Source organism: Bos javanicus, chromosome 15, assembly GCF_032452875.1.
Source record: "Bos javanicus breed banteng chromosome 15, ARS-OSU_banteng_1.0, whole genome shotgun sequence".
Lineage (NCBI taxonomy): Eukaryota > Metazoa > Chordata > Mammalia > Artiodactyla > Bovidae > Bos > Bos javanicus.
Genome location: NC_083882.1, coordinates 62492037 through 62519206, shown reverse-complemented (window position 1 = coordinate 62519206; position 27170 = coordinate 62492037). Strand labels below are relative to the sequence as shown.

General features: G+C 37.1%; 2 protein-coding genes across 16 annotated transcripts in view; one reads left to right on the top strand and one right to left on the bottom strand.

Annotated features, from left to right (window-relative positions):
* Positions 1–11533, bottom strand: part of ELP4 (elongator acetyltransferase complex subunit 4) — a 257046-nt gene extending 245513 nt beyond the window's left edge. For all 3 annotated transcript variants that reach the window (XM_061381018.1, XM_061381019.1, XM_061381017.1), the window contains exons 1-2: positions 11311–11533; positions 3995–4030 (exon numbers count right to left, since the gene is read on the bottom strand). In XM_061381018.1, the coding sequence (XP_061237002.1) occupies positions 3995–4030; positions 11311–11533 (259 nt within the window). The remainder of the gene's footprint in view (positions 1–3994; positions 4031–11310) is intronic.
* Positions 11534–11666: 133 nt separating this feature from the next.
* The window catches only part of IMMP1L (inner mitochondrial membrane peptidase subunit 1), a 76551-nt gene continuing 61047 nt past the window's right edge, over positions 11667–27170 (top strand). For 4 of the 13 annotated variants that reach the window (XM_061381030.1, XM_061381035.1, XM_061381028.1 and 1 more), the window contains exons 1-2: positions 11689–11788; positions 21743–21790. Coding sequence is in view for 4 of the 13 variants with exons in the window: in XM_061381026.1 (XP_061237010.1) it covers positions 11756–11788; positions 21743–21790 (81 nt within the window). In the remaining 9 variants the exon portion in view is untranslated. Of the gene's footprint in view, positions 11789–21742; positions 21791–27170 lie in introns of all 13 variants that reach the window. The other 9 variants (XM_061381026.1, XM_061381036.1, XM_061381039.1 and 6 more) reach the window with 9 other exon arrangements.

The window sequence follows — 27170 nt, the reverse complement described above, 5'->3', positions numbered from 1 at the left end:
CCAAGAAAATAAAGTCTGTCACTGTTTCCATTGTTTCCCCATCTCTTTGCCATGAAGTGATGGGATTGGATGTCATGATCTTTGTTTTTCTGAATGTTGAGTTTTAAGCCAGCTTTTTCACTCTCTTCTTTCACTTTCATCAAGAGGCTCTTCAGTTCCTCTTTGCTTTTTGCTATAAGGGTGGTGTCATCTGCATATTTGAGGTTATTGATATTTCTCCCGGCAATCTTGATTCCAGCTTGTGGTTCATTCAGCCTGGCATTTCACATGATGTACTCTACATATAAGTTAAATAGCAGGGTGACATTATATAGCCTTGACATACTCCTTTCCCGATTTGGAACCAGTCTGTTGTTCCCTGTCTGGTTCTAACTGTTGCTTCTTGACCTGCATACAAATATCTTAGGAGTCAGGTAAGGTGGTCTAGTATTTCCATCTCTTTAAGAATTTTCCAGTTTGTTGTGATCCACACAGTCAAAGGCTTTGGCATAGTCCGTAAAGCAAAAGTAGATGTTTCTCTGGAACTCTCATGCTTTTTTCATGCTCCAACAGATGTTGGAAATTTGATCTCTGGTCCCTCTGCCTTTTCTAAATCCAGCTTGAACATGCCGAAGTTCTCTGTTCACATACTGTTGAAGCTTGGCTTGGAGAATTTTGAGCATTACTTTGCTAGCATGTGAGATGAGTGCAATTGAGTGGTAGTTTGAGCATTCTTTGGCATTGCCTTTGAGATAGGAATGTAGACTGACATTTTCCAGTCCTGTGGCCACTGCTGAGTTTTCCAAATTTACTGGCATATTGAATGCTGCACATTCACAGCATCATCTTTCAGGATCTGAAATAGCTCAGCTGGAATTCCATCATCTCCACTAGCTTTGTTTGTAGTGATGCTTCCTAAGGCCCACTTGACTTCACACTCCAGGATGTCTGTCATACCATCGTGATTATCTGGGTTATCAAGAGCTTTTTTGTATACTTCTGTGTATCCTTGCCACCTTTTCTTAATATCTTCTGCTTCTGTTAGGTCCATACCATTTCTGTCCTTTATTGTGCCCATCTTTGCATGAGATGTTCCCTTGGTATCTGTAACTTTCTTCAAGAGATCTCTAGTCTTTCCCATTCTATTGTTTTCCTCTATGTCTTTACATTGATCACTGAGAAAGGCTTTCTCATCTCTCCTTGCTATTCTTTGGAACTCTGCATTCAAATGGGTATATCTTTCCTTTTCTCCTTTTCCTTTCAGTTCTCTTCTTTTTTCAGCTATTGGTAAGGCCTTCTCAGACAACCATTTTGCATTTTTGGATTTCTTTTTCTTGGGGATGGTCTTGATCACTGCCTCCTGTACAATGTCACGAAACTCCATGTGTAGTTCTTCAGGCACTCTATCAAACTAATCCCTTGAATCTATTTGTCACTTCCACTGTATTATCATAAGGGATTTGATTTAGGTCATGTCTGAATGGTCTAACGGTTTTCCCTACTTTCTTTAATTTCAGTCTGAATTTTACAATAAGGCGTTGAAGATATGAGCCACAGTCAGCTCACAGTCTTGTTTTTACTGAGTGTATAGAGCTTCTCCATCTTTAGCTGCAAAGAATACAATCAATCTGATTTTGGTACTGACCATTGGTCATGTTCATGTGTCATCATGATGTCATCTCTTGTGTTGGTGGAAGAGGGTGTTTGCTATGACCAGTGTGTTCTCTTGGCTAAACTCTGTTAGCCTTTGTCCTGCTTCATTTTCTACTCTAAGGACAAATATGCCTGTTACTCCAGGTATATCCTGACTTCCTATGTTTGGATTCCAGTCTCCTATGATGAAAAGGATATCTATTTTTGGTGTTAGCTCTAGAAGGTCTTGTAGGTCCTCATAGAACCGTCAACTTCAGCTTCTTCAACATTAGTGGTTGTTCATAGTCCTGGATTACTATGATACTGAATGATTTGCCTAGGAAAAGGACTGAGATTATTCTGTCATTTTTGACACTGCACTCTCTCTTGTTGACTATGAGGGCTACTCCATTTCTTCTAAGGGATTCTTGCCCACAGTAGTAGATAAAACCTTTATCTAAATTAAATTCACCCATTCCAGTCCAATTAGTTCATTGAATTCTAAAACGCTGATGTTCACTCTTGCCATCTTCTGTTTGACCACTCATAATTTACCGTGATTCATGGACCTAACATTCCAGGTTCCTATGCAATATTGTTCTTTACAGCATTGGACTTTACTTCCATCACCAGTCACTCCAGAACAGTGTGTTTTTTCCACTTTGGCTCCACCTCTTCATTCTTTCTGGAGTTACTTCTCTACTCTTCTCCAGTAGCATATGGAGCCCCTACCGACCTGGGGAGTTCATCTTTCAGTGTCGTATCTATTTGCCTTTTCATACTGATCATGGGGTTCCCAAGGCAAGAATACTGAAGTGGTTTGCCATTTCATTCTCCAGTGGACCACGTTTGTTTTTTTTTTTTTCCTAACATATATTTAGTAGAAAGAGCAAGGTGCTGAATGCCTCCATGTATATTACTTAGGTAGAAATATTTGAGTTTCCACCACTTCTAGAATTAAGCATAGGTCATACTAAATTCAGCCTTCCCAGGTGGCTCAGTGGTAAAGAATCTGCCTTCCCATGCAGAAGTCACAGCAGATGTGGGCTTGATCCCTGGGTAGTGAAGATACCCTGGAGGAAACAGGAACCCACCCCAGTATTCTTGCTAGAATAATCCCATGGACAGCCTAGCCCGGTGGGCTACAGTCAATGCAGGTCACAAAGAGTTGGACATGACTGAACACACATGCATGTATACTAAATCTGGCATATATTCAGTTCTGTGCACAAAAAGAATGCTAGAGCAGAAGGTGTGACAAGAGAATAACCAGGAGAATGAGCAGTGTGACAACCACAATGCATAAAATCCATTGTAAGAAACTATGTCTATTTAGTCTGGAGAAGATTTGAGGTGATTAAATTGTTATTTTAAAATATTTTAAAAAACAAAAAAAAAAAAAAAAAATAAAATATTTTAAGTGTCAGGTGAAAGAGTATTAGAGGACAAAAAACTAGGAACAACAAACTCATCACAGGCATACAAATTAAACATTAAGATAAAGAACTTTCTAGTGAATCATACATTTTCAAATAACAAAGGTTTGCCTGGTGAAGTAGTGAGCCCTTTAAAGTAGATAAAGTCAAAGTGAAGTCGTTCAGTTGTGTACAGCTCGTTTGAGATGCCATGGTCTGTAGCCAGGCTCTTCCATCCTTGGGATTTTCCAGACAAGAACACTGGAGTGGGTTGCCATTTCCTTCTCCAGGGAATCTTCCCGACCCAGGTATCCAACCTGAGTCTGCCACATTGCAGGCAGATTCTTTACTGTCTGAACCACCAGGGAAGGCTGTTAAACTAGATCATCTGTACTTAAATGGTGTTTGGTATCTGAAAAGTGTTTCATGGCCAGGTGGGAACCTGGATAACCTAACTGTCAAGATTTATTTCAATTCCGACATTCTGTGATCTAAACGTAAAAGAAAGGTAAATTGGGTTATGTATGTATTTTTAAGTAAGACGTATGGAAGGTTTAAAGATGAACAAAAATGTGATTTATCCTTGTCATTTTTCTCTGAATAAGAAGACAAGGTAAAAATCTGTGATATATACAATGGGCTTATGTGTACATCCAATTATCAAATAAATCACTGTAACAATCCCACTCTAAATACTGAGATTCTCCCAAAAAATCTATTGGCATTATTTTCATCTTTTTAAAACAAATGGAAGACAAGGCACTGTGAACACTTTTTAATTACAAGAGCTATATTTTCACATGTATTTTTCTAAATCAGTAAATTAAACATAAGGCAATTCCTCTTTAATTTACCTTAACTCTTGAAGAGTGTTATAGAATTAATCTCAGAACAGACAAACCCATAAAATCATTACGCACAACATAAAACTATGATTGGGAAGAGCAAAGTATGTATGCTATACTAACCAATTAGAAGAACTGTTCCAACGGCCAAACCTCCACCTGGAAATGAAACAAAATGAAGAACAAATTAATCTACCTTTTCATATTATCTTTAGCATAAAAGTTAGGCATTATCAAGGACAGGTACTTCAGTAACTTCAAAACTGTAGTTGAGAACAACATTTTAATTACCTTTGCAATACTTGGCTTAAGGTGCTATTATGAAATAATTACATACTATATGTAATTATACACTACACATTACAATTACTTTCATAATATACTGTACTATCCTCCTTTCTCCTGTGATAGGACCATGCAGCATTCAACACAGCCGGCTAAGCATTCCTTTAATGTTATATTTAGCACTTCTTAATAAATTAGCTCAATAGCTGAGACCCAAACGTGCACAGGAACTTAACTACAACAAAAGTACAACACAGAAAGAAAGGTTATTACAACAGAAATTCCATTTTAATTTTTATTCTCAAATTTAACAAACCTTGGAGAAAAAAACCTGACAGTTAAAACGAATTCTTTTCCGATTATTATTAACACACACAAAATCTGAACACACTCTAAATATATTTAGAAATGCTATTATATTTGAATTAGGGTAATATGATAATAAATATATAACTGAAATAGAGCTTTATTAAAAATCAATTTAAAATCAAGTTTTAAGAAACTAGAACATCAGAAAGATAGACATTCAACCACTTGACAACTGATACTTTGTTTGTAAAACCATTTGTGCAAATGCTAACAAGTTCACTTAAAAATTTAAAAATGTATACACAAAGAATCAAATGAATTTAAAGTATAATTAATTTAAAAAGAAACTAAAAATTGTTGGACAACTGAAGACAATATTACTAGCGTTTTTTGTTTACAAAATTGCGAAACATTTAAAATATAATAAAGAATCTTTTCCCTAAAAGTTTTATAGTGACAAACAATACATAGAAAAACTTAGTATGAACAATTCATGACTGTTTATTTTTTGCCTTGCAAATAAGCATAAATAACTGCTATGTTTCAAAGAATCTGAAATTTGTTAAGCTGCCTGCACACTTAATACAATCCAACATTTGAGGACTTTATGACTACAAACAGAGCATTCAAAATTGTTAGAAAACAATTTTTAAAAGGAACAAATACATTTACATATTTTAAATGGTCATGTTATAGAATTAAGTATGTATTTTAACTTCACATTGAGATAATGAGATAATTCCTTCATTTTAGCATTTAAAGCCATACCAGACTATACAGGATAACTCCAAATGTTGGTTAAACTAAAAGTTTAACATAAACTGAAATATATGTGATGATAACAACCATAAAAGATGAGAGCAAAAAGGTTCTCTTTGGGAGAAGAGTAAATATTTAGTTTTACAGTTTGTGCTACATATAGACCAATATTAATTTTTTAATCCATTTTAAATATTTTAAATCATACTTCCCAACTCTTCACTATTTTTCCTCACATGTAAGAATATTTAGCTAGCAATTATCATTTTGTGTATTTGAGATGAAATAATACAGGCACATAACAATATTCCAAGTTTCTAGTCTAGTCTACTATAAAAAAAATTAGCTGTTTTTTTTCCATAACTTAATCTTTATAGGAAGGATTTAGATTTGTTATCTAAACTTCTTTGGGTCTATAGTCATGTCTTCTCAAATTAGGAATTTATATAAGGCCTCCAAGTGGAATATTTAGAGAAGTAGATGTTTTTTGTGAATGATATTCACAGTGAAATAACGAGAACTGATCAAGAAATACTTCTCCAATTGAATGATATGATATCTTGCTCAGGTGTCTTGCCCAAAGAAGTACAGTAAGAGCTACTCTCACCATTCTGGCAATTATTTTCTGATTAGAAACAATCAATACATGATACAGGAAATAGCTTATTTGATAAATGTATTATCAGTATTAATTGTATTACTATATTAACAGTAAACAGCAAATCAGACTATACTATGAAGGTAGTTTTCCGCTTGAGTTGAACAATCCACTGTTTCTGGTAATTCAGGAAACAAAAGTTTTAAATATCACATATACTAAAATTATATATGGAAAATTTTTATGTTTGGAAAATGTAAACATTACTTAAAACAAGATAATATGAGGACATTTTAATAATTTTTATCAGCCAAATTAATATTCTATTGGGCTTCTCTTACAAAAAGGCAACTTACTTTTTTTCTAACGGGCTATATTATATAAATTCACTAGACTCAAATTTGAATTGGCCCTAGTAAAGCTGGTCATTTGGAAGGTTAGTCATGGGAAATAAGAAGAAGCCACCTTATCATTTATAAATCAAGCTTTTATTCTATGTATATGAGGTAAAGTGATTTTGACATGACCATACACACCAGCATATAGCTGTAAAGTTCCTATATTCTTCCAAACTTCATTTTACTGTGTGTAAGACCACATTTCCCCAAATACTCTGTATAAGGTATTGTGAAATATCTCACTTAATATACTGAGATTCTAGCTATATTTTAAACTAGAGGAAATTTTAATAAGTTAGCAGTCATTCTCCCTACTCAAAATTGAAAAGCTTAACCGGCTAAACACAAGATGCTTGACATGATATATTCAACAAAAGTTAGCTTTCAATACGTTTTTAAATTCAGCAATTCATTAGCAATTTCAAGAGCAGCACAGATTTCACACTAATAGTTCCTAATTAAAACAGAAATATCATTTCCCAATAGTACATTAAAATGTCTGACAGGTAAGTAACAGCATAAGTAAGAACTTGTCTTAGGAATTCATATAAGGCCTCCAAGTGGAATACTCAGAGAAATAAATGCTTTTTGTATGATACACTGCGCAGGTGGACACACACACAAAGAAGTCAAAAATGGTCTTGTTCAATGCCTCGTCTTCCCTTTAATCATATCAGATAAACCGCCAATATTCTAGGTCACTAAAAAAGTAAATTTTTGGTTTTACCTCTAGACCACTTTAAGAAGTATATTTAAGCTCATCCCCAGCTTACTAAAAAAATATGGGAGAATATTTTATCAACTCGTAAGTTTACACAAGTCTGAAAGCTTGAAAATACTTTTCAAGTGATGTCTTAAAGTATAAAATTCATCAAGCTTTTATATTTTAAAAAAGTGACAGTATTTTGTCTTAAAACTAGAAAAAATATAAAAGCTTAAGAAACACTAGAAGATTTAAGATTTTAAGTGTCAATATCTATTTTTTAACTTTTTTAAATATGAAGGAAAGATTTTTTTAAAAAAATCACGTGAATAGTTAGACAATGATATATTAATTTAAAGGGAGAAAATTCAATCCCTACACAGTTCCCAAAACAAATCTCTAATTAAGCTATACATTTAGGGTAAACAAGGTCAAATTAATATATTAGAATATGAAGGTCCATAAGTGATATCTTGTTTTACAATAAGGGCAACTCCTTTTTCAAAGTTAAAAGTTTAAGTAAAAGGGAAGAGAAATAAAAATTAGGAAAGAGAAGTCTTTCATCCTAGTTCTTTTCAATGCTCTCTATAAATCAGTAGTTTTGCTTAAAATTATAGAAGCAAAACAGGCATCTTAAAGCCACTGAAGGGAAAATGCAATGTAACAGCCATATCCTTCATTCATAGCAATATCCTTAACTACCTAATTAATGCCACACTTCAAATTAAGTTGCAGTTATATGATTAACAAGTCTACTTTTTATAGGTAAGAAACATCCTAACAACTCTTGGTTATCAGTTATTGGCTTGGCAAACATGGGAATCAAAACAGAAAAGCCATCAACAATGAGAATGGCTCTGCTGATTAAATTTTATGAAACAATTTTGCAAAGGAATGAATGGCATTTGCTTTAAATGTACAGTTATCAATTGTTAAAATATCACAACCGGGATTATACTAAATAAACAGCCCAAGCTTAATGTATATCATCCCATACTCCAGATTAAGATGTGTGTGTGCTTAGTGGTATTCAACTCTTTGAGACTCCATAGCCTGTAGCCCAATAGACTCTTCTGTCCATGGGATTCTCCTGGCAAGAATATTGGTGTGGGTTGCCATTTCCTTCTCCAGAGGATCTTCCCAATCCAGGGATCGAACACGCTTCTCCTGTGTCTCCGGCATTACGGGTGGATACTTTACCCGCTGAGTTATCAGGGAAGCCAGATTAAAATCTAGAGGAGGAAAGGACTATGCCCACCAGTATTTACTTTTTCAAGGCAATGTTGAAAATGGTAGCTACCCTCAAGCTTCTTCAGGGCAGTCTTCCTGGATTATTATTTACCCCAATTCCTATTTCCACTCACTCGTCTGTCAAAATTTAATAAATTCTGAACACCACAGAGTTTAATCCAGTTAAAACCGAGAAGTCATCTGTCCTTCAAATATCTTTTTGAAGGATGAGCCTGGGAGATAATTTCTCTATGTTAGTCAATATGGTCCTAAAATCAACTATTTTATATTTAAGGAAAAGAGAAATTCTGCCAGAATCTTTTATCTACTATATAACCTCCTTGGAAATTCTTGGAAGAAGAAAAATGAAGTATTTACACACAGTGTCCTCAAATAACAACATAAATGTTCTGGAAAGGGACAGTTGAGAAACTGAGTTAGGAAATCCCAGAATGTAAATTAGTCAACTTGGGAAATATAAATCGATATCCAACAATAAAATAAAGAATAAAAGTATTTAATACAATTAGATCATGAAAGTTAAGACGCAGTAATAGAAACGTCTCAAATTTATAAAACACTTTGGAGTAAGCAATGGAAATATTAGTATATCGTCAAATAACTAACATTCAATTCGTCTATTTTACGCCTTTCAAATATATTTTGCATCTACTCTTAAAATTACAATAATGTCACAATGGCAGTAGTAAAATATCACTGCAGTGTATGTCAGCAACAATGCAATATTTACTTGTTAAGCAGTAACTACAGAATATATTTAGGCAACAACAATGTCACAGTATAATTTCATCATTCTGATGTCACAGCATCCTATTATCATTACATTTTATCACTCTAAGATTATATTAGACTTGTCACAATCTTGAGTCAGATAACATTTCAGAACCACAGTATAATCTGAATTGCTTTTACTTTTATGTATACACATTAGCAGCCAAATGTTTCACTTTCAAACAATGGTTTAATGATTAACACATGTATAGGGTTTGCTCCAAAGGGCCACAGAAAATAGAAAATCAAAATATAAAAATGCCATTAGGAAGTTAACAACTAAAATATTTCTGGACATTTTATTATTCCAAATGTAGTAACTCCTATTATAAGAATGTCTTCAACTTCTGTGCAATTGAGAATTAACTGTATATGTGCAAAATATATTTCAAAATATCCCCAAACTGATACTTACTTCAATCATTTTAATGAACACTAATTTTTAGCATAAGCTGGTTAGAGTCAAATAAATAGATTCCCCAACTTCAAGCAAATCTGAAGAAATTTAAAATTACAGTTCAAGTTTATATCACTGTAAAAAACACACAAGGAAGGTGCTTTGGGTCACCTTTCTGGTGGGTGCTTTAAGAGGCTACACAGTTAAATCTTTAGGCTTAGAGTCAATAAATGGTTAAAAACACCTGAAAAGAGTTCTCAAAAATTGGAAGCAATTGCAGCATAGTGCAGAGCATTAAATGTGGAGCCTGAAGATCAGCCAGACTGTCACTAGTTTTGTGACTCTATTCATGTCAGTTAATTGCCGAGTCTGATTTTAGAGCTCAAATACATAATTCCATCCTACATGTTTCATAATCTGTGCACGCTTTTTCCTACACATTATTTTTCTTTAAACCAAGAACTTATTTAGAATCTATAAGCACCAGGTACTGTGCTAGTTACATTTTGTTATTCTAATGAGGAACTGAAGATGTAATGTTAGAATATGTGACCTTTTTGTTTGGAGAGTTTCAGGATCAGTGAATGAAGTTACATATTTCCATTAAGTTACCAAAAAAAAAAAAAAAATATATATATATATATATAAAGGACTAGGAACAGCCTCCAAGTTTTACATTTAAATACAAGATGACACCAAATTAAACTCACAAGGGAAAAAAAGTGAGATAAATATTTGCTAACTAGATATTTTCAATCATTTCTGTTTACAGTACAATGCAAGGCAACAGAGTTGAAACAATTAAGGGAAATCATTCAAATTTATTATTTAAATTTATGTAGAAATAACCAGGATCCAGTTATGGTCATAAAGTAACAGAGGTAAGAAGCCATACTCTTTCTCAATAGCCTTTCTATTGCTAAACCTATCTCAAAAGTCTACCTGTGGGGAAAAAAATTAGAGTGAAAATGACAAGGGAAGTACAAGAACAATGGCATCTGTAATATTTTATGAAAGTGTACAAGGCTTAACTGACACATCTCACCCTATAATAATAAAATCATGAAATACAAACATGGACCAATTTTAGTAAAGTAGCATTCTGATAGGAATTAACTACTTTACAAGCTTTATTATCACAGCAGCTTTGTCCTACCTATTTAATCTGTTCAGTCTTTTCAACATAATGGTTATTAATCAAGCATATTCTTTAGCAAGCCTTCTCAAGAAAAATTCCAGAGATTTTGGAAAGCCTAAAATCTGGACTTCTTTTTCTCGTTAAAATGTAAAATAATTTTAAACATCGTTTGAGATGTAACTCTGGGAAGCAAAATATATAGAGAAAAAATAACAAAAACAAACATACATATATTTAACGCAGATACTGGGTACATCTGTTAAGGTCAAAGACAGGCTTTCATTACTTGGATCCATCTAAGCTTTTAACATACATTCTTTTAAAGTCAGTATGATTAGTTTAAAGATTGAGAACCAGGAGATAAGCAGTCAGGAGGCGAAAGAGGGGAAGTTACTTTTTTCAGCATTTTCTATTGATTCCCATCAGTCTCAAGTGATACAAACTTCTGTAGGTTAGCCCAAACCATGGACTATCTGGGATTCACATAAGGGGTACATTCAAAGACCGGGACGGGATTCTAGATGAATGCCAAATCGTCTCTGATTCCCCTTGACTAGGAATGCACGAAAGGGTAAAAAGCATGTAGGTTTCCTGTCATAAACGAGAAAAAGGCTGGTGGGCACCAAAGTAGAAAGTGGGAGCACAAAACCAGATCTGATTAACAGCATTTAAAGTCTCCATGCAACCCTTCCTCCCCTCCATCAGACTGGGCCATCCTCTCCAAGTCCGAATGCTGAGAGGTGAGAGACATGTGGGGTCAGGGTGTCTACCCCGGCAGGTCCCCTCCCTCTTTTCCCTCTGCTGAGCCCAGATCTCCGTTCTGAACCGACCTAGGAGCTGGTCCAGGGCTGGCAGCCCGGTTGATACCAGCAGCTGTCCATTCCGCACCGACGGCCGTGTCCCCGCGATGGACACCAGTCGAGAGCAGCCGCTGTCGGCACCGCTGGCTCTGGGACCCCTCCGCTGGAAGCTAGTGACGTTGTTCGTGCTGGCCGCCGCCACCATAGACCCAGTACTCCGGGTGCCGGTGCCGCAGGTGCCTGCTGCCGCCATCTTGGGGCTTCTCGCGTTGACCCAATGAGAACTCTGGGAGCTTAAGCCGCGGGCCTGTCACAGTCAGCCCCAAACTCCCGCCTCCTTGACTCTTGAAGCCAATAGGACTGAGGGCTCCCTCTAGAGTCAACCAATTGGAAGGCGTATTGCTGAAAAGTGCATTTACGTCAGGACGGCCGACTTCTGCAAGGCCCAGGTGAGAAAGAGCCACCTGAGTCCTGGATGAGAGTCTTCCTGGGTTCTTTGGGGCTTGAGGTGGGTAATATCATTAACGTTCTTCTCGTTTTGAGTGTCTTCATTCAAGTTGAGTTAAAAAAAAAAAAAAGGCTGGTGATGGGGTATATCAAGCAACTTTCCTCCTGCACTTTCCTCCTCTCTGTAGTAAACAGTATACCGCCCCCCACCCCAGGCCTTTTCTGATTTCTGAAAGAAAATTCCCTCCGGCATCCTCTTCCGGTCTTTTTCTAAGTAGTTGGGTAACATGGAAGGGATTGAAACTCTTACCTTAATGAGTAGGTTGTTGAGCCCCTGGGCTCGGTTCCTCAGTGCCGGTGGCAGCTGGGTTGGATTTAGACATTAGAGTAAAAACTCTTGAGCTTTGAGGTTTTTTGGTTTCCCTCTGTTTCAAACAACAGATGACAAACTGTACTTTTCTTGACACGTCCCCGTAAGTTGCTTTCGTTAATTTTAATTAGTGCTTCTGAAAGTCTTAGAGCGCCTTTCCATAAGTGGTGTGAATGATAAGTGTTATTCTGACAACCTTGTTCACACATTTAATTGTCGTTTGCTGTTAAGGCAGCTGCAAATAACATAATAGTTTAGTTTTTTTTTTTTTTAACCCGAAAAACTGGTAAGAATTAGATGTGTATGTGCTTTCTTTTTCAAGTGATCTGTGAACTCTGAATCCAGAGTTTATTAGAATATGAATTTTACATGTAACCTAGATTTTGGGAAAAAGCCATGAATCCTTGGATTTAAATTTTGTTTTCACAGTTTTGAGCTGGGCGTGGAGTAGGGGGTTGGAGTAAGTAATCTTTGAAGACGTTCATGATTGACAAATGTGTAAACTAAAAGAGTCCCAAGTTATGCTTGCTCTAATACTAATTGGTGGTTTTGACAGTGATCTATGATGCTAATAAAATTCATCAAAACTTCATGGAAACTTGCCATTGAATTGTTTTAAATCTCAGTGACCTGTAAAAACTTTTTGGCTGATTCTCTTTGAGATTATATTGCTGCATAGTGACTCCAGTTTTTCATTTGGGTAGATTTTTGTTTTTTAAAGAAAAATGTTGAGAAAAAAAAAAACGTTGCAGTTTAACCATATATCAACTGGAAAGCTTGATCAGGCTTTAGGTGCTTTCATTTAGAGTCTCACCAGTATAATTCTGTGATGCCAATCATTCAGTAAGTAGCCAGGGTTTACTATCTGCTTGGACCTAAACTTGTCATTTTAGGGCAAAGTAAAAAAAAACTGTTCTCATTTGGAGGAGATAAGATTAACACATAGATAACAACATATCAGTTAAAATGATCACAGTGAACAATATATGTTAATATTGTCCTGTAGTAAGTACTCAAGAAGACCAAAACAGAAAGTGACAAAGCACTCTAATAACAAATAGGAACTTCTTAGACAGTTTTGCTGCTCTAAAAACTTTGAAGTACACAAATATTGAAATTCTGTGGATTTATTTACTACATATCCGCTTGTTTTCCACTCTATTTACTTCAGCCTTTAGATTTCTAAAGTGAAAAATTGTTTTTCAGCTTTAACTACAATCCAGGAAGAGGTGCATCAATGCATTCCTAAAGTTAACATATAATCTTGGTACAACATTATCATCAGTTCAGTTCAGTTGCTCAGTCATGTCGGACTCTTTGCGACCCAATGGACTACAGCACGCCAGGCCTCCCTGTCCATCACCAACTCCTGGAGTGTACTCACACTCGTGTCCATTGAGTCAGTGATGCCATCCAAACATCTCATCCTCTGTCGTCCCCTTCTCCTCTCGCCTTCAATCTTTCCCAGCATTAGGATCTTTTCTAATGAGTCAGTTCCTTGCATCAGATGACCAAAGTATTGGAGTTTCAGCTTCAGCCTCATTCCTTCCAATGAATATTCAGGACTGATTTCCTTTAGGATGGACTGGCTGGATCTCCTTGCTGTCCAAGGGACTCTGAAGAGTCTTCTCCAACACCACACTTCAAAAGCATCAATTCTAAGGTGCTCAGTTTTCTCTATAGTCCAACTCTCACATCTGTACATGACTACTGGAAAAACCATAGCTTTGACTAGATAGACCTTTGTTGGCAAAGTAATGTCTCTGCTTTTTAATATGTTGTCTAGGATGGTCATAGCTTTTCTCCCGAGGAGCAAGGGTCTTTTAGTTTCATGGCTGCAGTCACCATCTGTTGTGATTTTGGAGTGCAAGAAAATAAAATCTGTCACTGTTTCTGCTGTTTCCCCACCTATTTGCCATGAAGTGATGGGACCTGATGCCATGATCTTAGTTTTCTGAATGTTGAGCTTTAAGTCAGCTTTTTTACTCCTCTTTCACCTTCATGAAGAGACTCGTTAGTTCCTCTTCACTTTCTGCCATAAGTGTGGTGTCATCTGCATACCTGAGGTTATTGATATTTCTCCTGGCAGTCTTGATTCCAGCTTGTGCTTCCTCCAGCCCAGCGTTTCTCATGATGTACTCTGCATATAAGTTAAATAAGCACGGTGACAGTATACAGCCTTGACATACTCCTTTCCCAATTTGGAACCAGTCTGTTGTTCCCTGTCCGTTTCTAACTGTTGCTTCTTGACCTGCATACACATTTCTCAGGCAGGTCAGGTGGTCTGGTATTCCCATCTCTTTAAGAATTTTCCACTGGTGATTCACACATTCAAAGGCTTTGGCATAGTCAATAAAGCAGAAGTAGATGTTTTTCTTGAACTCTCTTGCTTTTTCAATGATCAACAGTTGTTGGCAATTTGATCTCTGGTTCCTCTGCATTTTCTAAATCCAGCTTGAACATGTGGAAGTTCTCTGATCATGTACTATTGAAGCTTGGCTTGGAGAATTTTGAACATTACTTTGCTAGCATGTGAGATGAGTGCAATTATGTGGTAGTTTCAGCATTCTTTGGAATTATGTTTCTTTGGGATTGGAATGAAGACTGACCTTTTCCAGTCCTTTGGCCATTACTGAGTTTTCCAAATTTACTGGCATATTGAGTGCAGCACTTGCACAGCCTCATCTTTTAGAATTTGAAATAGCTCAGCTGGAATTCCATCACCTCCACTAGCTTTGTTCATAGTGATGCATCCTAAGGCCCACTTGACTTGTCATTCCAGGATGTCTGGCTCTAGGTGAGTGATCACACCATCATGGTTATCTGGGTCATGATGATCTTTTTTGTGTAGTTGTTTTGTGTGTCTTGCCACCTCTTCTTAATATCTTCTGCTTCTGTTAGGTCCATAGCATTTCTGTCCTTTATGGTGCCCATTTTTGTGTGAAATGTTTCCTTGGTATCTCTTAATTTTCTTCAAGAGATCTCTAGTCTTTCCCATTCTATTGTTATCTTCTATTTCTTTGCATTAATCACTGAGAAAGGCTTTCTTACCTCTCCTCGCTTTTCTTGGAACTCTGCAATCAGGTGGAATCATCTCTCCTTTTATCATTTGCCTTTCACTTCTTTTCTTTTCTCAGCTATTTGTAAGGCCTCCTCAGATAACCATTTTGCCTTTATGTATTTCTTCTTGGGGATGGTCTTGATCATCGCCTCCTGTACAATGTCATGAACCTCTGCCATAGCTCTTCAGGCATTCTGTCTATCAGATCTAATCCCTTGAATCTATTTGTCACTTGCAGTAAATCATCAAATGATTTAGGTCATACCCGAATCGTCTAGTGATTTCCCCACTTTCTTCAATATAAGTCTGAATATGGCAATAAGGAGTTCATGATCTGAGCTACTGGCAGCTCCTGGTCTTATTTTTGCTGACTGTATATAGCTTCTCCATCTTTGACTACAAAGAGTATAATCAATCTGATTTTGGTGTTGACCATCTGGTGATGTTCATGTGTAGAGTTGTCTCTTATGTTGTTTGAAGAGGGTGTTTGCTATGACCTGTGCATCCTCTTGGCAAAACTCTGTTAGCCTTTTTCCTGCTTCATTTTCTACTCCAAAGCTAAATTTGCCTGTTACTCCAGGTATCTCTTGACTTCCTATGTTGGCATTCCAGTCCCCTGTGATGAAAAGGACATCTATTTTTGGTGTTAGTTCTAGAACGTCTTGTAAGTCATCATAGAACCGTTCAGTTTCAGCTTCTTTGGCTTTAGTGGTTGGGACATAGACTGGATTACTGTGATATTGAATGATTTGCTTTGGAAACGAACAGATCATTCTGTCATTTTTGAGACTGCACCCAAGTACTGCAGTTTGTACTCTCTTGTTGACTATGAGGGCTGCTCCATTTCTTCTAAGAGATTCTTGCCCAGGGTGGTAGATATAATGGTCATATGAGTTAAATTGGTCCATTCGCCTATTCCAGTTCATTTTAGTTCACTGATCCCTAAAATGTCAATATTCATTCTTGCCATTACCTGTTTGACCACTTCCAACTTACTGTGATAAGTATTCCAGGTTCCTATGCAATATTGGTCGTTACAGCATCAGGCTTGACTTCTGTTAGCAGCCATATACACAACTGTGCATTGTTTTTGCTTTGGCTCCGTCTCTTTATTCTTTCTATAGATATTTCTCTATCCTTCTTCCTTAGCATATTGTGCACCTGGGGAGTTCATTTTTCAGTATCCTATCTTTTTGCCTTTTCATACTGCTCATGGGGTTCTCAAGGCAAGAATACTGAAGTGGTTTGTCATTCCCATCTCCAGTGGACCACGTTTTGTGAGAACTCTATACCGTGACCTGTCTTGCATGGCCCTGCACAGCAAGGCTCATACTTCATTGACTTAGACAAGGCTGTGATCCAAGTGATCAGTTTGGTTAGTTTTCTGAAATTGTGGTTTCCATTTTGTCTGCCCTCTGATGGATAATGTTCATAGATAGATGACTCAATATTTTCAGTGTCAGTTCTTCCATAATTGATTTGTAGATTTCATGCAGTCCCAGTTAAAATCCCAGCATGTTATATCATGGATATTAACAGACTGGTTCTATAGTTTATATGGAAAGACAGAAGATCTAGAATAGCAAACACAATATTGAAGAACAGAGATGTAGTACTGACACTACCTGACTTCAAGACTTACTGTAAAGTATTAGTGGAGCAGCATACAGAATCCAGAAATAGACCCACATGAATATAGTGAACTGATCTGAGACAAAATGAGCAAAAGCAACACAGTGGAGCAAAGATAGTCTTTCCTTTGTAGCAGTCAGTCATATACATGCAAAAATAAATAAGTAAATAAATCTTGACACAGACTTTACTTCAGAAAAATTAACTCAAAATGAATCACATACATACATGTAAAATAAACTATAAAACTCATGTAGGATAACATCATAGAAAATGTAGCTTACCTTGGGGATGGCAATGACTTTTTAGATACACCAAAGACATCATCTGTAAAAGAAGGAGTAGATAGGTTGGACTTCATTAAAATTAAAAACTTCTGCTGTGGGAAGGACAGTATCAAGAGAATGAGAAGACATGCCACAGACTGGGAGAAGATAATTGCGAGGACACACTTGATAAAGGGCTGTTATCCAAAATATACAAAAGTCATACTCTTAGCATCTGTTGTTGTTAGTCAGTTGCTCAGTCCTGTCCAGCTCTTTGAGACCCCATGGACTGCAGCATGCCAAGCCTCAGTCCTCCACTATTTCCCAGAGTTTGCTCAAATTCATGTCCTTTCAGTCTGTGATGCTGTCTAACCATCCTGTGCTGCCCCCTCCTTCTTTTGCCTTCAATTTTTTCTACCATCAAGGTCTTTTCCAGTGAGTCAGCTTTTTGCATCAGGTGGTCCAAGTATTGGAGCTTCAGCATCAAACCTTCCAATGAATATTCAGATCTGATTTCCTTTAGGATTGATTGGTTTGGTCTCCTTCCAGTCCAGGGGACTCTACAGAGTCTTCTCCAGCACCACAATTGAAAAGCATCAATTCTTCAGTGCTCAGTCTTCTTTATGGTCCAACTCTCACATCTGTGCATGACCACTGGAAAAACCATAGCTGTGACTATATAGACATTTGTTGGCAAAGTGATGCCTCTGCTTTTTAATACACTGTGCAGGTTTGTCATAACTTTTCTTCTAAGGCATAGCATCTTTTAATCTCATGATTGCAGTCACCATCTGAGTGACTTTGGAGCCCAAGAAAATAAACCCGTTGCTTCCACTTTTCCCCCTTCTATTTGTCATGAAATGATGGAACTGGATGCCAGATCTTAATTTTTGAATGTTAAGTTTCAAACCATCTTTTTCACTGTCCTCTTTCATACTCATCAAGAGGCTCTTTCAGTTCAATTCAGTCATGTTTGACTCTTTGCTGTCCCATGGACTGCAGCACACCAAGCCTCCCTGTCCATCACCAACTCCAGGAGTTTACTCAAACTCACGTCCATTGAGTTGGTGATGCCATCCAACCGTCTCATCTTCTGTCGTCCCCTTCTCCTCCCACCTTCAATCTTTCCCAGAATCAGAGTCTTTTCTAATGAATCAGTTCTTTGCATCAGGTGGGCAAAGTATTGGAGTTTCAGCTTCAGCCTCAGTCCTTCCAGTGACTATTCAGGAGTGATTTCCTTTAGGATGGACTGGTTGGATCTCCTTGCAGTCCAAGGGACTCTCAAGAGTCTTCAACATCACAGTTCAGAAGCATCAATTCTTCAGCACTCAGCTTTCTTAATAGTCCAATTCTCACATCCATACGTGACTACTGGAAAAATCATAGCTTTGACTAGACGGACCTTTGTTGGCAAAGTAATGTCTCTGCCTTTTAATATGCTGTCTAGGTTGGTTATATCTTTTCTTCCAAGGAGCAGACATCTTTTAGTTTCATGGCTGCAGTCACCATCTGCAGTGATTTTGGAGCCCCCCAAAATGAAGTCTGTCACTGTTTCCACTGTTTCCCCATCTATTTTCCATGAAGTGATGGGACCAGATGCCATGTTCTTAGTTTTTTGAATGTTGAGTTTTAAAGAAGCTCTTCGTTCCTCTTCATTTTCTCCCGTTGGAGTGGTATCATCTGCATATCTGAGGTTATTGATATTTCTCCTGGCAGTCTTGGTTCCGGATTGGGATTCATACAGCCCAGCATTTTGCATGATATACCCTTCATGGAAGTTAAATAAGCAGGGTGACAATATATAGCCTTGTACTCCTTTCCCAGCTTTGAACCAGTCAGCTGTTCCATGTCCGGTTTTAACCGTTGCTTCTTGACCCAATGACAGGTTTCTTAGGAGACAGGTAAGGTGTTCTGGTACTTCCATCTTTTAGAATTTTCCTTGGTATGTTGTGATCTACACAGTCAAAAGCTTTAGTGTAGTCAGTGTAGCAGAAGTAGATGTTTTTCTGAAATTCTCTTTCTTTCTCCATGATCTAAGGAATGTTGCAATTTGATCTCTTCCTCAGCCTTTTCTAAATCCAGCTTGTACCTCTGGACATTCTCAGTTCATGTACTACTGAAACTTTGCTTGAAGGATTTTGGGCATAACTTTGCTAGCATGTGAAATGAGGGCAACTGTAGGGTAGTTTGATCAGTCTTTGGCATTACCCTTTTTTGAAATTGGAATGAAAACTGACCTTTTCCAATCTTGACTTGTTGAGTGCAGCACTTTCACAGCATCATCTTTTAGGGTTTTAAATAACTCAGCCAGAATTCCGTCACTTCCACTAGCTTTGTTTGTAATAGTGCTTCCTGAGGCCCACTTGACTTCACACTCCAGGATGTCCAGCTCTAGGTGAGTGACCACACTGCTGTGGTTATCCAGGTCATTGAGACCTTTTTTGCATAGTTCTTCTGTGTATTCTTGCCATCTGTTCTTAATGTCTTCTGCTTCTTTTAGGTCCTTGCCATTTCTGTCCTTTATGAGGCCCATCTCTGCATGAAATGTTCCCTTGATTTCTCCAGTTTTCTTGAAGAGATTTCTAGTCTTCCCCATTCTGTTGTTTTTCTCTGTATATTTACATTGTTCATTTAAGAAGGCCTTATTGTCTCTCCTTTTTGTTCTCTGGAACCCTGCCTTCATTTGGGTATATCTTTTCCGTTTCTTCCTTGCCTTTCACTTTTCTTCTTTCCGCAGTTATTGGTAAAGCTTCCTCAAATAACCACTTTGCCTTCCTGCATTTCTTTTTCTTTAGGATGGTTTTGATCACTGCTTTCTGTACAGTGTTATGAACCTCCATCCATAGTTCTTCAGGTACTCTGTCTACCAGATCTAATCTTGTCACCTCCACTGTGAAGTCATGTAGAATTTGATTTAGGTCATACCTGAATGGCCTAGTGGTTTTCCCTATTTTCTTCAATTTTTGCCTGAATTTTGCAATAAGGAGTTCATGACCTGAACCACAGTCAGCTCTTGATCGTGTTTTTGCTGATCATATAGAGCTTTTCCATCTTCAACTGAAAAGAATATAGTTGATTTGGGTATTGACTGGTGTTGTTGAACATCTTTTCATGTGTTTGTTGGCTATTTGTCTGTCTTTGGAGAAATATCATTTAGGTCTTCCGCCTATTTTTTTTTTTTTTTAATGTTGAGCTGCATGAACTGTTTGTATATTTTGGAGATTGTTTTCTTTTCCCTTGCTTCACTTGTGAATACTTTTTCCCATTCTGAGGGTTAACTTTTCATCTTGTTTGTGGTGTCTTCCACTGTCTGTCCTTTGTGCTCCCCCATGATCCCCTAATGTTGCCGTTTTGTCCCAGCAGACTTCCCCCACCATGAGGTGATTTTTCTTGGTGCAGGAACCTCTCCTTACCTTCAGCTTCCCACCAGGGGTGCTGGTCTCTTTTTTAATCCCTTCCTTCTGTCTGTCTGTCTGTTTCCTACCCAAGAAAAGGATTTTTCTTGTCAGGTGTCCGAAGTCTTCCATTAATGTTCAGCAGGTGCTCTGTAAGAAATTTCCGTTTGTAGACGTATCCTTGATGTACTTGTGAGGAGACATGAATTCTGTGACGTGTTTCACCATCTTGACTGCCTGCCCCTTGATTGTAGCACTTTTAGAAGCAAGAATTAAAATATAGCTGTAGTGGTCTATAATAATTTCCAGGTAAACCCTGCCAGGTACCGCTTCCTGTGTTGATGGAAATATTGTATATCTACACTGATCGATATAATAGCCATTAAATACATTTGATGTTTGAATACTGGTAATGTGTCTGCTATGACTGAGAGCTGAATTTTTAATTTTGTTTTAATTATTTAAATTTAAAAGCTACTTTTTACCAAGTTGCTGCTATATAACTCTAAATCAATATTTAGCAAAATTTTTCTATGAAAACCAAATAGTAATTATTTCAGGCTTTGCAGATCATATGGTCCTTGTTGCAACTACTTAGCACTGTGGTTGTAGCAAAAAAGCAACTTTAGACAATATATAAATAAATGAACATGACTGTGTTCCAGTAAAACCTTATTTGCTAAAATAGAGTGAGCAGGATTTGGTTTATTGGGCCCTAGTCTCACAACCTCTGCTGTACATCAAAGATGTGTCTAAGGATCTATTTATTTTTCTTCACCTGCTGTTCTCTGGATCCTTTGCATTGTTTTTCCTTATGTGTGTGTGTATATGTGTGTTTTTTGGTTGGGAGAAAGTAGTGTTTTCCTATAACATTTTAGAGAGATCTTTACCCTCTTTGGGTTATTTTTCTGTATTTCTTCAACTTTGGTTTCAAATTTTATGTTTTTTGTATATATGGGGAAGGTGGTGGTGCACTGGCATTGTTTTAAATTTCTTTAAATTCTCATCTTTGTTCTTTTAATTCTGCTCTTTTATATACCCATTGTCTCTTAAATACAATATCTTACCTAATATCTCTAAAGGTGTTAAATACAATTATTTTCTTTTCCTACATGAATTACCTCTGATTTCTCCAGAGTTACTTGTTCTGTGTTTCATCATGGGCCTTCTTTTTCATTCTTGTGATTTTCTTAAATGTTGGTGATCTTTAGTTGTTCATTTGTGTTGATATATGATCAGTTGAATAATATAGATAACTAAAATGGACTTTTTTCTTATTTTGTTTTTTTAGCAAATCTTTACCCTAACTGGAAAGAATCCTGATGGAAATTCCTTGTGGGTAGGTAGGACTTAGTATTATTTTTGTTGTTGTTTAAAGCATGTTGATTTATAGTAATATATTAGTTTCAGTGTATAATACAGTGATTCAGTATTTTATAGATTATTCTCTATTTAAATTTATTATAAAATATTGGCTATATTTCCTTACTGTTCAATATATCCTTGTAGCTTCTCTACTTTATCCCCAGTAGTTTATACCTCTTAATCCCCTACTCCTGTTTTCCCTTATCCCAACCCCTCCGCACTAGTAACCGCTAGTTTATTCTCTATATCTGTGAGTCTGTTTCCATTTTGTTGTGTTCATTCACTTTACTTTTAAATTTCACATTTATTGATAATATACAGTATTTATCTTTCTCTGTCTGACTTATTTCATTAAGTAAAATACACTCCTGGACCATTTATGTTGTCGCAAATGGCAAAATTGCAGTTTTATATCTTCCTTATCCATTCCTCTGTTGATTGAGACTTACATTGCTTTCCTATATTGACTATTGTAAATAATCCTGCTATGAGCAATGCAAAATGGAAACGGTGACAGACTTTAGTTTCTTGGGCTCCAAAATCACTGTGGATGGTGACTGCAGCCATGAAATTAAAAGACGCTTGCTCCTTGGAAGAAAAGTTATGACCAACCTAGACAGCATATTAAAAAGCAGAAACATTACTTTGCCAACAAAGGTCCATCTAGTCAAAGCTATGGTTTTTCCAGTCATGTGTGGATGTGAGAGTTGGACTGTGAAGAAAGCTGAGTGCCTAAGAATTGATGCTTTTAAACTGTGTTGTTGGAGAAGGCTCTTGAGAGTCCCTTGGACAGCAAGGAGATCCAACCAGTCCATCCTAAAAGAAATCAGTCCTGAATATTCACTTGAAGGACTGATGCTGAAGCTGAAGCTCCAATACTTGGGCCACCTGATGTGAAGAATCGACTCATTGGAAAAGACCCTGATGCTGGGAAAGATTGAAGGCAGGAGAAAAAGGGAACGACAAAGGATGAGATGGTTGGATGGCATCACCCACTCGATGAACATTAGTTTGAGCAAGCTTCAGGAGTTGGTGATGGACAAGGAGTCCTGGCATGCTGCAGTCCATGGGGTCGCAAAGAGATGGACATGACTGAGTGACTGAACTGACTAATGAGCAATAGGGTGCATATATCTTTTCAAATTGTGTGTTTTTGGTTTCTTTGAATATATATCCAGGAGTGGAATTGCTGGATCTTATAGTTCTATTTTAAGTTTTTTGAGGAATCTCCATACTGTTTTCCATAATGACTGTAGCAGTTTACATTCTCCCCACCAGCATATGAGAGTTCCCGTTTCTCAAACTCCTACATTTGTTATTTGTGGTTTTTTTGGTGATAGCCTTTCTGACAGTTGTGAGGTGATATCTCGTGGTTTTGATGGACATTTTTCTTATAATTACTCATATTGAGCATCTTTTCTTGTGCCTGTTGGTCATCTGTATGTCTTCTTTCAAAAAATATCTATCAGATCGTCTTTGCATTTAAAAAATTGGGTTGTTTGGGTTTTTTTTGTTTTTATTTTGAATTGTTTAAGCTGTTTATATAGTTTGGATATTAACCCCTTATCAGTCATATCATTTGCAAATATTTTCTCCAATCTAGTAGATTTTCTTTTTGTTTTGTCAATGATTTCCTTTGCTCTGTAAAAGCTTTTAAGTTTAATTAGATCCAATTTGTTTATTTTTGCTATTGTTCCATTTGCTTTAGGAGACAGATCTAAAAAATATCGCTGCAATTTATGTCAAACTGTGTATTGCTGTTTTCTTCTAGGAGTTTTGTGGTTTCTGGTCTTAGATTTAGGTCTTTTATTTATTTTGATTTTATTTCTGTATATGGTATGGGAAAATGTTCAGATTTCATTCTTTTACGTGTAGCTGTTCCTGTTTTCTCAACATCACTCTATAAGAGACTGTTTTTTTCTCCATTGTATGTTCTTAGCTCCTTTGTTATTTTATTTGTTGTTTTATTAGTTAACCATAGATATGTAGGTTTATTTCTGGGATGTCTGTTATCTTCCATTGATATATAGTTTTGTTTTGGTGCCAGTACCAAACTGTTTTGATTACTGTAGCTGTGTAATATAGCCTGAAGTCAGTGAGTGTGATACCTTCATCTGTTCTTTTTTTGTTGAGGTTGCTGCGGCTGTATAGGGTCTTTTGTGGTTCCATATAAATTATGGAGTTCTCTGTCCCAGTTTTGTGAAAAATATCATGAGTGTTTTGATAGGGATTGCACTAAATCTGTAGGTTCCTTTGGGTATGGGTAGGACTTACTTATTGATATGTTTTGATCGAGGCGGATAAGCAGAGAACAAACAGATAGGACAGGCCTTTTTCTAATAGCCTGGTAAGGAGGCTCCTATCCTAGATTTTCAACCACCATACTTTCATTCACCTAACTTCCTCTCAGGAAGGTTAAACCATTTTTATCCTCCTCAAATATTGATTCAGCCCTTGCTACAGGAAGAAAAGTTCCATCTTTCCTAAACATCCTGTGCATGTAGTTGGCCACGTGTCAGCATGCTTTTTAGGAAACCAAATAGTAAGTATTTTAGGTTTTGCAGGCCACATGTCCTCTTTCATCCCTTTTTAACACTACCATTAAATGCAATTTTATATTAAAAAATGAGTACAGGTGTGTCTTAATGCTTTGCTTATGAAAATTAAAATTTGAATTTCATATAGTTTTAACGTGTCACAAAATATCCTTGTTTTCTTTGAGCCATTTGAAAGTATAAAAACCAGTCTTAGTTTGCAGGGTATACAACAGCAGAGGGTAGCCTGGAAAATCTGCCCTGTGAACCATAGTTTACTAAACACTATGCCAGACTGCTTCTTTTTGTCATGTTCTACCTGTCACTCTTTTAGAAAGTTTTCAGAATCTCTAATATGTTGATGCTTTTCACTCCCTCTTAGTGGTCTAAGGCTCAGCCTTTTATTCTCCTCAGACCTTCAATGAAGTGGATGAGGTCTGCCCACATGAGGAAGGACAGTCTACTTAGTCTACGGATTCACATGTTAATGTCATCCAAATACACCCTTACAGTAACACCCAGAATAATGTTTGATCAAATATCTTGACCACCTGATGCAAAGAACTGACTCACTGGGAAAGACCTTGATGCTGGGAAAGATTGAAGGCACAGGGAGAAGGTGATGACCGAGGATGAGATGGCTGGATGGTATCACTGATTTGATGGACATGAGTTTGAGCAAACTTCTGGAGTTGGTGATGGACAGGGAGGCCAGGCGTGTTGCAGTACATGGGGTCATAAAGAGTCAGACATGACTGAGTGACTGAATTGAACTGAACTGAACGGAAATACCTTGATGCTGCATGGCCCAGTCAAGTTGACATGTAAAATTAACTGTCATTGTTGTATAGCTAGTAAATGATAGAGCTTGGTTTCACAACAGTAATGAACTGTGTCATGACAAAATTCAGGCTTTTATTTACTGTTTGTAACTAGGCCCAAACTCAGCATTCATATCCTTCTAAATTAGTCCTTTATTTAGCCAATTTATGGTTGGATATTTGCCTAGGCAATGAGGCATATTTGTCTTGATAAAATGAGTAAATTCAGAGAAAGCAGTATGGTTAGAGACTGTGATATGAAATAACGGATAGTAAGTGGGACATATTTAACTCAGAGATGAATGATTTTGAGTTGAAGAAGACCTATCTTAACCTTGTGAAAGAGAAATTAGATCCCTTTGTTTTTCCAGAGCGTAGAAATTTCATTTTCAACTCAGATTAAAGAGCTTTCTATCAGAGTTGTCCAGCACTGAATTAAGATTTTTAATCATTAAAAAGTATTTTCTTTTAAAAATCTTTTGGATTTTAAGGGTATGTTCTTACCTTTTGTATTTTTTCATTCCCCAAAATGGAGGGTTAAAAACAAGTTAAACTCTGTGTTGTATTACAGTTTTGTCATTTTCTAGAATGAAAGATTTGAAATTAATTTTGTAGTCTGCTTGATATTCTAAGATTATTTTTTAAAAATTTGAAGAGCAAGTCATGCTTCCTTTTTCTATTTTGTTTTATTTTGTTTAGTTGCTAAGTTGTGTCCAACTGTTTATGACCCCATGGACTGCAGCATGCCAGGCTCTTTTTCTATTAACATTTCCTAAATAAACTCAGACCACCTGACCTGCCTCTTGAGAAACCTATATGCAGGTCAGGAAGCAACATTTAGAACTGGACATGGAACAAAAGACTGGTTCCAAAAAGGAAAAGGAGTACATCAAGGCTGTATACTGTCACCCTGCTTATTTAACTTCTATGCAGAGTACATCATGAGAAATGCTGGACTGGAAGAAGCACAAGCTGGAATCAAGATTGCCGGGAGAAAAATCAATAACCTCAGACATGCAAATGACACCACCCTTATGGCAGAAAGTGAAGAGGAACTAAAAAGCCTCTTGATGAAAGTGAAAGTGGAGAGTGAAAAAGTTGACTTAAAGCTCAACATTCAGAAAACGAAGATCATGGCACCTGGTCCCATCACTTCATGGGAAATAGATGGGGAAACAGTGGAAACAGTGGCAGACTTTATTTTTCTGGGCTCCAAAATCACTGCAGATTGTGACTGCAGCCGTGAAATTAAAAGATGCTTACTCCTAGGAAGGAAAGTTATGACCAACCTAGATAGCATATTGAAAAGCAGAGAGAGACATTACTTTGCCAACAAATGTCCATCTAGTCAAGGCTATGGTTTTTCCTGTGGTCATGTATGGATGTGAGAGTTGGACTGTGAAGAAAGCTGAGCGGTGAATAATTGATGCTTTTGAACTGTGGTGTTGGAGAAGACTCTTGAGAGTCCCTTGGACAGCAAGGAGATCCAACCAGTCCATCCTAAAGGAGATCAGTCCTGGGATTTCTTTGGAAGGAATGATGCTAAAGGTGAAACTCCAGTACTTTGGCCACCTCATGCCAAGAGTTGACTCATTGGAAAAGACTCTGATGCTGGGAGGGGTTGGGGGCAGGAGGAGAAGGGGACGACAGAGGATGAGATGGCTGGATGGCATCACTGACTCGATGGACATGAGTTTGAGTGAACTCCGGGAGCTGGTGATGGACAGGGAGGCCTGGTGTGCTGTGATTCACGGGGTCACAAAGAGTCGGACACGACTGAGCGACTGAACTGAACTGAACTGAAATAAACTCATATGAAAGTAATGAATTACTGTCATATATGATGATCATTTTCTCTCACTGAACTTTCGAATTGTTCAATTTAGAGCTTAGCAGTTCAGTTAAATATAAGTTTAAGTTAAATAAGCATATAAGTTAAATAAGCAGAGTGACAGTATACAGCCTTGATGTACTCTTTTTCCTATTTGGAACCAGTCTG